The 16,461-nt window shown below is 50.4% G+C and overlaps 1 protein-coding gene across 1 annotated transcript; it reads left to right on the top strand.

Moving 5' to 3' along the window:
- Positions 1–9,636: 9,636 nt before the first annotated feature.
- LOC107117546 (homeobox protein six1) lies at positions 9,637–15,533 on the top strand. Its single transcript, XM_015419683.1, has 2 exons — positions 9,637–10,020; positions 15,366–15,533. Exons 1-2 carry the CDS (start codon positions 9,637–9,639, stop codon positions 15,531–15,533), a joined length of 552 nt encoding a protein of 183 aa, XP_015275169.1.
- The last annotated feature ends 928 nt before the right edge of the window (positions 15,534–16,461 follow it).

Here is a 16,461-nt window from a genome sequence, read left to right as displayed (position 1 = left end):
ACGCAGATCTGCCCTCACAGAGGGGGGAGAGCTTGTACCTGAAGGCAGGCCGGGGGAGGGGCTCTGCAACTTACTTGGCTGCTTCTTGCTCCTCGTGGCCCAACTGAGGGCTGCTGGGAGCAGGGGGCGGGGCTTGTTGCATGTGCCCGCCCCATGGGCTCCTTACTGCCGGAGCTCCGCTCCTGTGCGCTCCCGCAGGAAATGACCCCTGCTCAAGGGAGTAGTGAAGAGGAAGAGAGGATAATAGATGGCAACTTACCTAACTTTTTGGGGAGTGGGTGGGGGATCTCAAACAGGTTTATTAACATATATCCAAGGACTGCAGTTTTCCAATATATAAAAAGAAAATCACGACTGTCTATATATTTTATACTTGCTGCACAAACTTAGAAGCTGATAAAAAAACATAAAGAAGAGCTCTTCTGGATCAGACAAGTGGTCCGAGAGAGCCAGTCTGGTGTAGTGGTGAGGAGCGCGGACTCCTAATCTGGGAGAACCAGGTTTGATTCCCCACTCCTCCACATGCAGCTGCTGGTGTGACCTTGGGTCAGTTACAAGTTGTTTCAGAACCGTTCTCTCAAGGGCAGTTCTCGAGGGAGCTCTCTCAGCCCCACTTACCTCACAGGGTTTCTGTGGTGAGGAGGGGAAGGGAAAGGAGATGCCTTCGAGTAGTGAAGGGCCGGGGTATAAATCCAATCTCTTCTTTATCTAGTCCAGCATCCTGTCTCACACAGTGACCAACCAGTTCCTCTGGAAAGCCAACAACAGGATATGGAGACTGAGGCCTTCCCCTGATGTTGCCTCCGGGCACTGGGATTCACAGGCTGACTGCCTCTGAATGTGGAGGTTCCCTTTAGTCACCATGTCTAGTAGCCACTGATAGATCTCTCCTCCATGAATCTATCTAATCTCCTTTTAAACCCATCTATGCCTGTGGCCAATGTCTCCTCTACGCTATGGAGTCCTGTGAGCAAAAATTGTACTTTTTGAGCTACTGGCATTAAAGTTATGAGCAGGTGATTTGGCTACTGCATAAATTAGTTTGCTCTGGAGCCATCCCTTCCTGAGCCAAGACAAAGGTGTGTGAGCTGGAAGCTAAAAAACTGTGAGCTAGCTCACACTAACTCAGCTTAGAGGGACACACTGCCTGTGGCCATCAATACATCCACTGGGAGCGAATCCCTAGCAAAAATACTGGGCAAAGAGTTTAGAATCCTAAGAATCTTGGCCTTTAATGGATTCTGTTTTATTTTAAGTCTAGTATTTTAATGATGCACAGGTAGATCTGAACATGTGATCATCAGTAGTGGAACAGTTAGTGTCCCTCCACAGCTTGTGGCTGTTGTACATGATGAGGTGATGTGCCCTCTATTTGGGGCATACCATGGTGGTCTCTTAAAAGCAGTTTGTCTACACTTGCTGGAACACCCAGGAACATATGGTGAGAAGCCAAGACTGCAAAGGGGAATTGCAGATGGGCAGACCAAGACACAGTACAAAATTTAGGGCTGTACTTTCACGTACATTCCAGGATAAGCCAGCCATGCTGGCTGCAAACCTGCTATTCTTAATACTGCCATCTCTGCTTCGCCTGCTCTATGCAGTGTCTTCTTGTCCTCAGGGCACTGTATTACAAGAACTTCAGAAAAATGTCTTAGTGGATCGGACTGAAGGTCAAGGGCATGCAGTGAAGCTCACGGGCAGTAGACTGAGGACAGACAAAAGGAAATCCTGTTGAAGGCTTTCACGGCCGGAGTTCATTCGTTGCTGTAGATTTTTCCGGGTTGTGTGGCCGTGGTCTTGACATTGTAGAACCTGACGTTGCGCCGGTAACTGTGACTGGCATCCTCAGAGGTATAACACAGAAAGAGGGAGCGCTCGCTGTGTCAAGTCACAGTTACTGGCGAAACGTCAGGTTCTACAATGTCAAGACCACGGCCACACAACCCGGAAAATCTACAGCAACAAAAGGAAATACTTTTTTACACAGAGAGTGATTGAAACGTGGAATTTGCTGCCAGAGGATGTTGTGATGGCCACAGGAAGGGGATTAGATAGATGCATGGGGTCTGTCAGTGGCTACACGTTCAGAAGCTGTCAATCTCTGAATCCCAGTGCCGGGAGGCAACATTTTTTTAAAAATATATTTTTAATTCATTTTTAAACAATCATTTACAACAATAAACATCACAAGCATTGAACAAGCAACAACAAGAGGATCAAGTTGGATTATAAACTAATCATTTAACAGTAGAAACCATTCTGACACTCTCGAACCTTCAGCAACCAATAAATAAGGGTAAGGAATGCTGGTAACTGCACTGCCGTTGTCAATTAGGAGAACATGAGGACTAGATTAGAGCTAGATCTCCGATATAGAAGAATTCTGTGTGCGTTTCATTGTACGTAAAAAAGAGCTAGAGTAGCGAGAAGAAAAGCCAAGAAGTGTAAGCTATATCAGTAGGAAGATGTTCTGCCTCTGTCATATACTGCAGCCACGGAAACCACGTGCGGACAAATTTTGAATAGGCCATGGTAATACCAGATCGTTGCCAGGAGGCAACATCAGGGGAAGGCCTCTGCCTCTCTGCCCTGTCGCTGGACCTCCAGAGGAACTGGTTGGCCATTGTGTGAGACGGGATGCTCGATTAGATGGACCACTGGTCTGATCCAGCTGGGCTCTTCTGATGGTTCTTATGTCTTAAAAGAATTTATTTGCCACCCTTTCAGAGACACGCTTGAGGCAGCCCACAGCATAAAGACAGCATAAAAGCCTAAAGACCGCATCAGTGACCAATACTAAAAACAAGCCATGGCCTAAAAGCAACACAAAGCAATCACTGAGCCGTCTAAGAAAATTAAGTCCGTAAAACAATTCTCAGGCTAGGAGCAGAGCACAAAACAGATGAAAGAAGATATATGACCCCTTAGTTAAAAGCCTAAGTGGAAAAACATCTTTCGCCTGGGGCCTGGTTGACAGTAAGGTGGGCAACCGTGTGAGCCTTAAAGGGGAGGACATTCCAAAGGTGAGGGGGCCACCACTGAAAAAGTCCTGTCTCTGCCACCTGCCTTACCTGTCAGTAAGGTAGGCAACCGTGTGAGCCTCAAAGGGGAGGACATTCCAAAGGTGAGGGGGCCACCACTGAAAAAGTCCTGTCTCTAGTTGCCACCTGCTTTACTTGACAGTAAGGTAGGCAACTGTGTGAGCCTTAAAGGGGAGGACATTCCAAAGGTGAGGGGGCCACCACTGAAAAAGTCCTGTCTCTAGTTGCCGCCAATGTTCCCTCTAAGCTGTGGAGTCTTGTGAGCAAAAATTCTGCTTTGTGAGCTGCTGGCATTAAAGTTGTGAGCGAGCGATTTGGCTGCTGCATAAGTCAGTTTGCTCTGGAGCCTTCCTTCCTGAGCTGAGACAAAAATGTGTGAGCCGGAGGCTAACAAACTGTGAGCCAGCTCACACTAACTTAGCTTAGAGGGAACACTGGTTGCCACCTGCCTTACCTGACAGTAAGGTAGACAACCATGTGAGCCTCAAAGGGGAGGACATTCCAAAGGTGAGGGGGCCACCACTGAAAAAGTCCTGTCTCTAGTTGCCACCTGCTTTACTTGACAGTAAGGTAAGCAACCGTGTAAGCCTCAAAGGGGAGGACATTCCAAAACTGAGGGGGACACTACTGAAAAAGGCTTGTCTGTGGTTGCCACCTGCCTCACCTCTGCAGCCAGAGGCAGAAAAAGCAGGGCTTGAGAGACATATCTTAACTGGCGGGCCTGACAGTACGGGAAGTCCTTCACATACCCTGCCCAAACAATGTATAGCGCTCTGAATCGTGCCCAGAAACCGACGGGTGGCCAGTGCAGATCTTTTGGAACACGGGTGATACGATCACTACCCAGCCCGATCACAAGCCTGGACCAACTGCATGTAGAACGCATTACTGTAATCTGACATGCCGCTTCATTCACGAGCCAGTTGCTTCCAAACGCTCTGGAACAGAGCATGGAGATAATGCCCAGCGGGCCTGTAGCGACCGTGGGGCATTTCGGGGCCACGCCCCCTGACGCAACAGCCCTGCCTCACAAGTCCTGTTGCTAGAAACCCTGTTTTTAAATATTCAGTTTGGTATACATTCAGGAAAGTTGCGTTGCGCCCTGCCCCCTGCCCATAGCCTGATTTTCTGTGTCTTTTCATGATTTGCTGGTCGTGGCACCCGTGACCTCGCCTTCCTCCATCTCCTCTCTCTCTCTCCACCCATCCTCCCTCCCCATGAACGTGCCAGGGAGGAGCCCGTCTTGCTGGCCACAAGGCTGAAGTGGACGGCAGGTGGTTCCCCCCTGTGCAGGCAGGCTGGGACCAGTGTTCCCTCTAAGCTGACTTAGTGTGAGCTAGCACACAGTTTTTTTAGCCTCTGGCGCACACGTTTTTGTCTCAGCTCAGCGAGGAGGGCTCCAGAGCAAACTAATTTGTGCAGCAGCCAAATCGCTTGCTCACAACTTTAATGCCCCAGTAGCTCACAAAGTAGAATTTTTGCTCGCAAGACTCCACCACTTAGAGGGAGCGTTGGGCTGGGACTGGTGCGTTGCCTCAGCCAGCGGAGGGAAAAAGCGGAGTGGGCAGTGGGAAGCCGCTTGCCTGCCGTAGGGCAGAGATGGAGCCAAAGAAGAGCTGCCGTTTATCCCGCCACAGCCGGCTAGCACAAAGGGGTCGGGACCAATGTTCCCTCTAAGCTGTGAAGTCTTGTGAGCAAAAATTCTACCTTGTGAGCTACTGGCATTAAAGTTGTGAGTGAGTGATTTGGCTACTGCATAAATTAGTTTACTCTGTAGTCATCTCTCCTGAGCGAAGACAAGAATCTGTGAGCTGGAGGCTAAAAAACTGTGAGCTATCTCACACTAACTCAGCTTAGTGGGAACACTGGTCGGGACCTGCTTCGCTCAGTAAAAAAAGTCCTCCTTTGAGGTGGCAAAAATCCCGCCCCAAGGGGGGGGGGGAGAGAGAGCAGGGAAGTTGCAGCTCCCCCCCTTGTGTGGGCACTGAGTGTTGTTTTTTTAAGTGCAAAAAGTTCTCCCCCGCCTTCGCCCCCCCCCAGATTTCCCAATGTCCCACCAACCAGAATTTCCTGGCTACAGTCCTGACGCACAGAGATCTGTCTCTAGCATATGGCACTCGGAGGTACATTACACCTGAATGTGGAGGTTCTGCTGAGCAATCCTGATTTAACCTTCAATAGGTATACCTTCTCTGAGGGTATTTCGTCCCCTTTTCAAGGCATCGGAATTTGAATGGGAGACCACCAAGGAATTCCAGGGTCGCTCTGCAGAGGAAGGCAATGGCAAACCGTCTCTGACTGTCTCATGCCTTGAAGACTCCATGAATGGGCACCATGAGTTGGTTGCAACTTGGTGGCACTTGTCGGTGGGAGTCACTCGTGTCTTGCCGGCCCCTCTCTCTCTCTCTCTCTCTCTCTCTCTCTCTCTCTCTCTCTCTCACACACACACACACACGCAGCCTCACTATGTTTTATCGTAGTGAGTTTTCTTCTCCTGAGAGCAATTGCTCAGTAGAGCAGGCTTCCTCGGGAGGTGGCGGACTCTCCTCCTTTGGAGGTTTTCGAACAGAGGCTAGATGGCCATCTGACAGCAATGCGGATTCTGTGAACTAAGGCAGATCACGAGAAGGGAGGACAGGAAGGGCTGCCTCAGTGCTTAGTTCTCGTGGCCCTTTCTTACACGCCCAGGGAAATGCTGATCGCCACTTTGGGGTCAGGACGCAATTTTCTCCAGGCCAGTTTGGCCGGGGATCCTGGAGAGTGGGGTTTTTTTGTTTCCATTTTGCCCTCTTCATGGCATTGAGCAGGGGGCACGTGAGGTGTGGGGGAAGGTATTTGTGAATTTCCGGCATTGTGCAGGGGGTTGGACTAGATGACCCTGGAGGTCCCCTTCCAACTCTTAAGATTCTATGATGATGCAGCACATATGGCCAAGGTAGGTGGCCACCGAAAACAATAGGTCTTGCAAGAAAGGTCCCTAGACCCACAGGCCTCCTACTAAGTAACAAGGATTTGGCAGGGGGAGCATTGATTCCTTGGTGAAATTTCCACAAAGACCGCTGTATCTAATGCTATATCTGCTCCCAAACAAAAGCTCTACCCTGGGAGGCCGAGGGACTCTGCGTTGCCGGGAAGAAGTAATGTGATCCAGGCTGGATAGTGTTACTCAGATGGCTGTCTAAGCAACACTGGCCAGGGTGGGAGCCTTTGGGGGGGGGGGCTTTTCTCAGCTCCTGAATGAGGGGGGGAAGGTAGGGGGGGGGTTTGCCATCTGAGGCATGATCAGGAGGAGTCTACATTAGGAGGAGTTTAACCCCTGCCGTCATGGCAGTTGCAGAAGAAGAATGGTACATGGAAAGCCACGACAGAAATTTAAAGAACGGGTGAGCTAAAGGAACTGAGGAGGTGCAAAGATCTAGTGAGGGAGAAAGATGGCCTGTGTACTTGCCACCGGAAGGCCCAAGGAAGTCACCTAGCCAGATCTGAGTGGACGGCTTCAAGAGGGAATTAGATAAACAAATGGAGCAGAGGTCCATCAGTGGCTATTAGCCACAAGGTATAGATAGAAACTCTCAGTCTGGGGCAAGTGATGCTCTGGATTCTTGGTGCTTGGGGGGGGGGGCAACAGTGAGTGTGTGTGGGGTTTCTGGTGCCCTGGCCCCACTGGTGGACCTCCTGATGGCACCTGGTATTTTTGGCCACTGTGTGACACAGAGCGTTGGACCGGATGGGCCACTGGCCTGATCCAACACTGGCCTCTCTTATGTTCTTATGGGTGCGAGTGCCAAAGCTGCTATTGGGTGCGGAACTGAGTGTTCAAAAGCTGGGCTCGGCTATAACGAAAGCTTCTAGCCAAGCTTCTAGCCCCGATGAATGTAAACATAGGCCTGGAATTGTGCAGGCAACACATGGACACGTGAACCTGCTTATAGTGAGTCTTACTATTAGCCCGTCAAAGGTCAGTATTGTCTACTCGGACTGGCAGCGGCTCACCGGGATCCCGGACAGAAGTCTTTCACATCACCTCCTGCCGAATCTTTTCAGATGGTGAGGATTGAACCTGGGACCATCCGCATGCCAAGAGATGATCTAACCCTCAGGGAGAGGTCTTTCACATCACCTCCTGCCGAATCTTTTCAGATGGTGAGGATTGAACCTGGGACCTTCTGCGTCCCAAGAGATGATTTAACCCTCAGGGAGAGGTCTTTCACATCACCTCCTGCCGAATCTTTTCAGATGGTGAGGATTGAACCTGGGACCTTCTGCGTCCCAAGAGATGATTTAACCCTCAGGGAGAGGTCTTTCACATCACCTCCTGCCGAATCTTTTCAGATGGTGAGGATTGAACCTGGGACCTTCTGCGTCCCAAGAGATGATTTAACCCTCAGGGAGAGGTCTTTCACATCACCTCCTGCCGAATCTTTTCAGATGGTGAGGATTGAACCTGGGACCTTCTGCGTCCCAAGAGATGATTTAACCCTCAGGGAGAGGTCTTTCACATCACCTCCTGCCGAATCTTTTCAGATGGTGAGGATTGAACCTGGGACCTTCTGCGTCCCAAGAGATGATTTAACCCTCAGGGAGAGGTCTTTCACATCACCTCCTGCCGAATCTTTTCAGATGGTGAGGATTGAACCTGGGACCTTCCGCATGCCAAGAGATGATCTAACGCTCAGGGAGAGGTCTTCCACATCACCTACTGCCAGATCTTTTAACTGGAGATGGTGGGGATTGAACCTGGGATATTCCGCATGCCAAGAGATGATCTAACCCTCAGGGAGAGGTCTTCCGCATCACCTACAGCCAGATAGTTTAATTGGAGAAGTGGGGGGGGGATTGAACCTGGGACCTTCTGCGTGCCGAGCAGACGGTCTACCACTGAGCCACAGCCCCCCTCCCCTGTAGCAGGCTTCAAAGCCAAGGTGGGTTCAGTGGAATTTCCGGGGGTAAAAGGGGCAGAAACCAGAGTAAAGCAGGTACACATCTGTACAATCTATACAGGCTTCAGAATCGTTAAGCACAATCCTTACACATACGCCCCACACTTCCCAGCCCATTTGACAAGCTGCAACAGAACGTCCCAGACAGGTGGGAGTGCAGTTGGTGCCTGTATCTCATCTCCCTCTGCCCCACCTGCTCCCCCCGCCCGCCCGCCAGCTCCCCAAAGCATCGCGTCTCTCCCACTTTCCCTCGCTGCAAGGAATGCTGCTTTCTCCTGGCTGCCGCACAAGGCCCCCTTTTCATTTGCCTTGTGACAGCTTATTTGTCTTGTGAGTGGCTGCCCGCTTGGTGGGAAACATGATCCTCCACATGGGAAGAGGTAAGGGGGCAAGGCAAGGCGGCAGCCGTTCTGGTTTGGGGGCTGATTAGTCACCTGGCGGGGCCAAGAACAAAAGGGAGATAAAGCATTCACCGTGCAAGATCAACCAGCCCCTTGAAAGAGACGAAACGTCTTTCTCCGGGATTTTGAGAACCGGCGAAGAAACAGGGTTGGATTCCTTTTAAGTCTGAGGAAAGGACAGATCGAAAGAGTAGATTTTTTTTAAAAAAAAAATAATGCTATTTTGCTAACCTCATGGGTCACTAGAATAAGCTTGGAAAGTGTTTGGATGATGACTGCTGGGAAAGTCAAAAGCTGGAGAAGGGGGAGGGGCTGGGCAGGATTCTTAGGTACAAGCGGTGGCCACCAGTGTCCCCTCTAAGCTGAGTTAGTGTGAGCTAGCTCACAGATTTTTAGCCTCCGGCTCACCCATTTTTGTCTAAGCTCAGGAAGGATGGCTCTGGAGCAAACTAATTGATGCAGCAGCCAAATTGCTCGCTCACAACTTTAAGGCCAGAAGTTCACAAAGGAGAATTTTTGCTCACAAGACTCCACAGCTTAGGCCACCCGTGCGTGGCCAGTGGCGCAGAAGCAACCCGCTGCATCCAAGTGAAAAGTTGCAAAAAGGCGCAAACCCTGGATAGCAAACAGGGCAAGCTTGATGAGACATGGGCAGGAAGCAGGGCCTTTCCTCTTCTGCTCGTCTCCCCGTGCCCCCTTCTGTAGGGGGCATCTCACATTTCCCCACCCAGATGACCCCCTCGGCAGAAAAAGGTTTACCATCCAAGGGTGACGGCGGCAAAAGTCTCCCTTTCTCTCTCGCTCGCCTTGCACAAGTCGGCCAATGGCTGGCCACAGCTGCAGCCTGCGTGGGCTGGGCCTGTAACCGATACCCCCAGACATCTACTGGGGCCACTGTCTCTAGAGCCAGAAGACAGGCAGGAGTCCTGACGGCACAGAGAAAGAGAGAGAGAGAGAGAGAGAAAAGAAGGGGACATGGTCACTCCGGAGAGGAACTTGTCAGACAGAGGAATCGCTTCCCGCTCATCCTGTACACCTCTGCCGTAGCAGGATAGATCTCGTTCTCTTTCCAAAAAGAGGCAAAGCCGTAGCAAACAGGTTCTGCGGGAAAACCATCAGAACTGGCATTGCTTTTCCCAGTGGGGCCTTCTAACAGGTGTATCAAGTTTGTGAACCCTCCTAGGTTGGTTTTAAGAAGTTGCGCCGCTTTGGAGCTCCTCGCGAAAGGACGAACCCGTGTCCCCGTCAGCCATGAATTTCGGTTTCACCCAGGAGCAAGTGGCCTGCGTGTGTGAAGTTCTGCAGCAAGGGGGCAACATTGAGCGCCTCGGACGCTTCCTCTGGTCGCTGCCGGCCTGTGACCACCTGCATAAGAACGAGAGCGTCCTCAAGGCCAAAGCGGTGGTGGCCTTCCACCGGGGCAACTTCCGGGAGCTCTACAAGATCCTGGAGAGCTACCAGTTCTCGCCACACAACCATCCCAAGCTGCAGCAGTTGTGGCTCAAGGCCCACTACGTCGAAGCGGAGAAGCTGCGCGGCAGGCCACTGGGAGCTGTGGGGAAATATAGGGTGAGGCGCAAATTCCCCCTGCCTCGGACCATCTGGGATGGAGAGGAGACCAGTTACTGTTTCAAGGTAAGGCTCTCCAGCGTGATGCTTCCCTTGAAGGGTCTTGCAGATTTCTGGGTTGCAGGTGCAGAGTCCTCACCAGACTTTTGCCGAGCGCCCTGTGATCTATGGGCACAAAACCCACACGATTGTTCTTGCAAACGTTCACGGCTCGAGTTCTGCAAATAAGACCTTAAGCTGAGTGCTTGTATTTTGGATGATCAGTCTCCCCTAAACCAACTCCAGTGTTTCCCTCTCTCACCTTCTCTCCTCCTGGCGTGCTTTCTTTTTCCAGTCAGTTCAGAACGGCTCCACTGAAACACTCTTTTTCTTTTCCATCACGGTCTTAATGGGTCATACCTCTCCGTGAGCTTTCTGCAACGGCCCTCGCTGCCTTCTGCGTGGACACCAGATCCCCCCAGAAATACATTTAACATTCTCCGCCTCCTTCTATTATGTCTTCTCTCTTCTTTCCACAAAAGGCCTCTCTGCCACCTCATCCCTCATTCTCCCACTTGGTCTGTCTCCTTGCCCAGCCAACCAAAGCTGTGCTCTTCATTCTCCTTTTAAACTCCTCCCTGGCTGAAAAGGACAAAGTACGGATGTCTTTACTTGCTCCTATTCACCTGGTCACGCTTGCCCTACTTCCTCTGTCTCACCCTTGTCAAAGCTTACACTCTCAGTGCCTTGAGAGCCAGTTTGGTGTCACGGTTAGGAGCGGCGGGCTCTGAATCTGGGAGAACCGAGTTTGATTCCCCACTTCTCCATATGCAGTTGCTAGGTGACCTTGGGTCAGTCGCTGTTCTCTTAAGAGCAGTTCTCTCAGCCCCACCTACCTCACAGGCAGTGTTCCCTCTATGCTGAGGTAGTGTGAGCTAGCTCACAGTTTTTCAGCCTCCGGCTCACACACTTTCATCTCGGCTCAGGAAGGATGGTCCAGAGCAAACTAATTGATGCAGCAACCAAATCGCTTGCTCACAATTTTTAATGCCACTACTACTACCACCAACAACAACTATCTTGTGGCAATAACAGGTAATGGGATGGCCCATTATAAAGATCTGGCCCATTATAAAGATCTAGCCACAGTGTTCCGATGGATTAGTACCGCTGAAACGGGCTTTTGGGTAACATCTGTAGGTCACCATTTTGATGTGATTAACTGGGTAACATCACTGAGCACTTTATTATTGTTAAATATGCTGTTTTATCTGCTTTTATTGTTTTATATTGGCATATGTTGCCCTTGTCTGTGAGCCGCCCTGAGCCCGTTCGTGGGGAGGGCGGGATGGAAATACAATAATAAATATATAAAATAAATAAATAATGCCAGTAGCTCATAAAGTAGAATTTTTGCTCACAAGACTCCACAGCTTAGAGGGAGCGCTGCAGGGTACCTGTTGTGGGGAGAGGGAGAGGAAGAGGAAGGAGATTGTAAGCCGCTCTGAGACTCCGAGTGAAGGGCAGGGTATAAATCCAACCTCCTCTTCTTTTCTGAGGGGAAACCTATCATTTTTGGCTTCTCTTAGTCTTACACTGTTGGACTAGGACAAGGGAAACCCACTCCACCACAAAGCTCACTTAGCGACGTAATTAGCTCTGGGCGTAATTACTGCACAGGACTAGATTGGGGGGGGGGCAATGAATGCCCACCACCTGAGCTCCTTGGAGGAATGGCAAGGTACAAATCTCGAAAAGTAATAAATGCTGAAGTATCACGTAGATCAATGACTTGATTTTTTTTTTAAAAGCAGTATCTTGACACATTTTTCACACACACACACCTTCCCCCACAAAACACCTTAGTCGCTTCTCCTTCTCCCTCTCTCCTAAGAAACTTTGTGCCTCTAAGAGCTTTCTAGACGGGCAGCAACATGCATCTATTTCACGTGGCCTCTGGTAACGAAGATGAATTTACCTGGCCACAGCACGTCGTTTTTAACTGCTACAGCTATGTGACGTTTGCTGAAGTATTGGTCATTTTGCGTTTTTGCATTTTGTGTGATTTTAAAACATCGGTGTCTTTCCCCCCTTCTTCGAGTAAACCACTTTAAGCGAGGGAAGAAGCAGCAGATAAACATCCAATAAATAAGTAAAATTGTTTATTCTCCCAGGCTTTCCCCTGAAGTACCTTTTTGGCGCTTTCTGCCTCCAGCCAGTGTTCCCTCTAAGCTGAGTTAGTGTGAGCCGGCTCGCCGGGTTTTTTAGCCTCCGGCGCGCACATTTTTGTCTTCGCTCAGGAAGGCGGGCTCCGGAGCAAGCTAATTTATGCAGCGGCCAGATCACTCACTCACGACTCTAATGCCAGTCGCTCGCAAAGTAGAATTTCTGCTCACAAGACTCCACAGCTGAGAGGGAGCATTGCCTCCAGCTACCCAGCGGCCGCCATTTCAGCCTTGCTTCTTATTTATCAAGCTCTGTCCCCTCCTTAAGCCCTTTTGTGTGTGCTGTCAAATCATTCCACTTATTGTGACCCTATGAATTAACGAGGTCCAAAACTGTCCTGTCCTTAACAGCCTGGCTCAGGACTCCGTATTCTTATTCTAATTGTATAACCTCGTAAGTGAACCTGGGTCACTTCCACACTCTGGGAAGTTGGTGCCTGTATCTCTGGTAGGGCTTTTTTTGTAGCAGGAACTCCTTTGCATATTAGGCGACACACCCCTAAGGCAGCCAATCCTCCAAGAGCTTACAGAGCTCTTCTTACAAGGGCTACTGTAAGCTCTTGGAGGATTGGCTACATTAGGGGTGTGTCGCCTAATATGCAAAGGAGTTCCTGCTACAAAAAGAGCTCGTAGCCAGGCACATATCTGGGCACTTAGATAAATTATATAGACCGTAATAAAATTAATAGCAGAACATCTACTGAGATTTTATTGTTTCAATGTTTAGGGCCTTTGAACAGAGATAAGAAAGAGACTGGTTTGGGACAGGAGGTTTTTAAAGAGAGGCGCGATGGCCATCTGACAGCAATGCTGATTCTGTGAACTTGGGCAGATCACGAGAAGGGAGGGCAGGAAGGGTCGCCTCAGTGCTTAGCTCTTGTGGCCCTTTCTTGCACGCCCAGGGAAATGGCTGGTCGCCACTTTGGGGACAGGGAGCAGTTTTTCTCCAGGCCAGTTTGGCTGGAGATCCTGGAGGGTTTTTGTCATCTTCTGGGAGTGGAACAGGTAACTGAGTGTGTGTGTGTGGGGGGGAGGGGTATTTGTGAATTTCCTGCATCGTGCAGGGGGTTGGACTAGATGACCCTGGAGGTCCCTTCCAACTCTATGATTCTAGGGCTGTATGTCCCCAAGAAACATAAAGGAAGGGAGAGAAAACATTAGGTTTTCACTATTGGTCCCCTTCTGGAAGGGGTTTTTAAATCCCTTTGATATCTATACGAGAGGCAGGAATTTGTTATGTTTCCTCACACTTCTGTCGAATTTCTTCCCAATATTGCTTGTTGAAGGGCGCAGCAGTGCAACGAAGAGGAAAAGCGAAGGCGAGCCCCCGTGGATGTCTGGCACAGAGAAAGCTGCTGCTTTCACATACACACACACATAAAGGAAATCCCTCCTTTCTAGTTTTTAAATGGTCTTCCCTCTCCCCTACCCCTGTGTCCCCCAGTCTCACCGAGAGCACTCAGGGACCGTCTCCTTCGCCTCCCACCAATTACAGAAATCCAGTCAAGCCTTCAGGGTTCCAGAAACGAGACATACAATTTAAAGAATATGAATTAAAGAGAGGAGCAGGACTCTGAAGAGGCAGCATAGAAATATTCTAAAACCAGGGGTCATTTCCTGCAGGAGCGCACAGGAGCGGAGCTCCGGTAGTAAAGAGCCCAGGGGGCGGGCACATGCAACAAGCCCCGCCCCCTGCTCCCAGCAGCCCTCAGTCAGAGCAAAAAGCAGCCGGGTACGTTGCAGAGCCCCCCCCCCGGGCCCCCAAACAGTCCAGTGGCACCCTTAAGACCGAGTTTTATTCAGGTACGAGCTCTCCCTCCTCTGTGAGGACAGATCTGCATGCCCCCCCCAATAGCTAGCAATCCAAAACAGTCCAGTGGCACCTTTAAGACCGAGTTTTATTCAGGTACGAGCTCTCCCTCCTCTGTGAGAACAGATCTGCACGCCCCCCCCCAATAGCTAGCAATCCAAAACAGTCCAGTGGCACCTTTAAGACCCCGTTTTATTCAGGTACGAGCTCTCCCTCCTCTGCGAGGGCAGATCTGCACGTTCCCCCTCCACCCAATAGCTAGCAATCCAAAACAGTCCAGTGGAGTCTGAGCGGCGGGTGTTGCCTTCTGACACACTTCCGGTGATGTCAGGGGGTGTGGCATATGCGAATGAGTTATGCGAATGAGTTATGCGAATGAGCTCCTGCACCTCTTTATCTACAAAATGACCCCTGTCAAAACAAACGAAATAAAAGCCAGGGTTGATGGTTCTTTGGGAGCACAGTGAAGAAGAGAACACTGTCATTTGCCCTCTGCTGGGTACAACATCCTATCAGCTGTACTAAAGATGCATTGGATAATTTTTTTAAAAGGCCACTTTGGAAGATAGACTCTATGGCATTTTACCCCACTGAAGCCCCTCTCCTCCCCAAACCCCACTGTCCTTGGGCCTCACCCCCAAAATCTCCTGGTATTTTCCCACTTGGAGCTGGCGACCCTCTCCCCCTGGGCACCGTGTGGGGGACTCGTAATCTAGTTGCACTAGCTGAAAAGCAAAGGTACAGGAAGGTCAATGTGTGTCACATTTTTATTCTTCCTCTCCTCCGAGGGAACACACACGTTTCTCCCCTCCTCCATTTCATCCTCACCACCACCATGTGCTGGAGGTTAAACTGAAAGTGCGTAATGAATCCAAGGTGAATCAATGAGATAAAGAGTTAGAGGCACTCAGTTTAAAAGGGGGGGGGGGGAAGAGAGAATTAAGGATGGCGATGATCAGAATTATGACAGGTACATACAGGGAGATGCCTTTCTCCCTCCAATGAATCAATCTTAGCATCATAGAATCACAGAGTTGGAAGGGGCCATAGTTCTGATAAGAGCTGTCCTTGAAAAAGTGCAGTTTCTGTCAGAGCTCTCTCAGCCCCACCTACCTCACAGGGTGTCTGTTGTGGGGAGGAGAAGGGAAAGGAGATTGTCAGCCGCTCTGAGACTCCTTTGGATAGTGAAGGGCGGGGCATAAATCCAATCTCCTCCTCCTCTTCTTCTTCTTGTTCACATCTGCCCACTTTCCCACTGTGTCCAGATCTTGTTGAATTCTATCTTTATCTTGAGTTCTGTTTTTTAAATGCACAGCTGTACTGATTCAGCCTACCCTCCATAGCTGGTTTAATGCTCAGTTCGATGCCTCTCTTCACACCCTTTGCTTTCAACTCAGGAGAAATCCCGGAGTGTGTTACGGGAATGGTACATCCACAACCCCTACCCATCCCCTCGCGAGAAGAGGGAGCTGGCTGAAGCCACTGGTCTGACCACCACCCAGGTCAGCAACTGGTTCAAGAACCGACGCCAGAGGGACCGTGCTGCTGAGACCAAGGAGAGGTGAGGTTGCCTCCCAGCCAACACGGGCTTGAAATGCATTCTTTTGCTAGGGCTAGACTTTCCCACTTGAAAACTCTGAGAAAGGACGGACATTTTCTGTAGCAGCGAAGTGCCCTGCTGCAACAGTTTCTCTTCTCTGCCAGCAGGGGTGAAATGACCCGGTACTCGAGTGAAGCACAGGCCAGGAAAAGAAAAAGGTCAGGGTGGGTCAGAAGACCAGGGATCTCGGGCTCAGGGCAGGGGTCATTTCGTAGAAAAAGAGGTGCAGGAGCTCATTAGCATAACCAGGGCTCTAGTCGGGGGGGAGCTCTCAGGTACGGAGCTCCGGAAGAGAACCTCTAGGGGGCGGGGCGGTCACGTGGTGAAGCCCCGCCCCCTTCTTTACCCCGCCCTCTGCTTCGATCCTCATTCCGTTTGGGAATGAGGATGAAGCAGGAGGGTAAGTAGCCGGGCCTTCTGACACACTTCCGGTGATGTCAGGGGGCGTGGCATATGCAAATAAGTTATGCTAATGAGTTATGCTAATGAGCTCCGGCAGCTCTTTTTCTACAACAAGACCCCTGAGCATAACTCATTAGCATAACTTATCTGCATACGCCACACACCCTGACATCACCGGAAGTGTGTCAGAAGGCAACACCCACCGCTCAGGCTCCACTGGATGGTTTTCGATTGCTAGCTATTTTTTTGGGGGGGGGGAATGCGCAGATCTGCCCTCAGAGAGGAGGGAGAGCTTGTACCTGAATAAAACCTGGTCTTAAAGCTGCTATTGGACTGTTTTGGATTGCTAGCTATGGAGGGGAGGGGAATTCGCAGATCTGCCCTCACAGAGGAGAAAGAGCTTGTACCTGAAGGCGGGCGGGGGGGCACTGCAAATTACCTGGCTGCTTCTTGCTCCTCGTGGCCCAATTGAGGGCTGCTAGGAGCAGGGG

This window comes from Gekko japonicus, unplaced genomic scaffold (genome assembly GCF_001447785.1).
Source record: "Gekko japonicus isolate JY-2015 unplaced genomic scaffold, Gekko_japonicus_V1.1 scaffold1436, whole genome shotgun sequence".
In the NCBI taxonomy this organism is placed as follows: domain Eukaryota; kingdom Metazoa; phylum Chordata; class Lepidosauria; order Squamata; family Gekkonidae; genus Gekko; species Gekko japonicus.
This window is presented reverse-complemented; position numbering and strand designations above follow the sequence as displayed.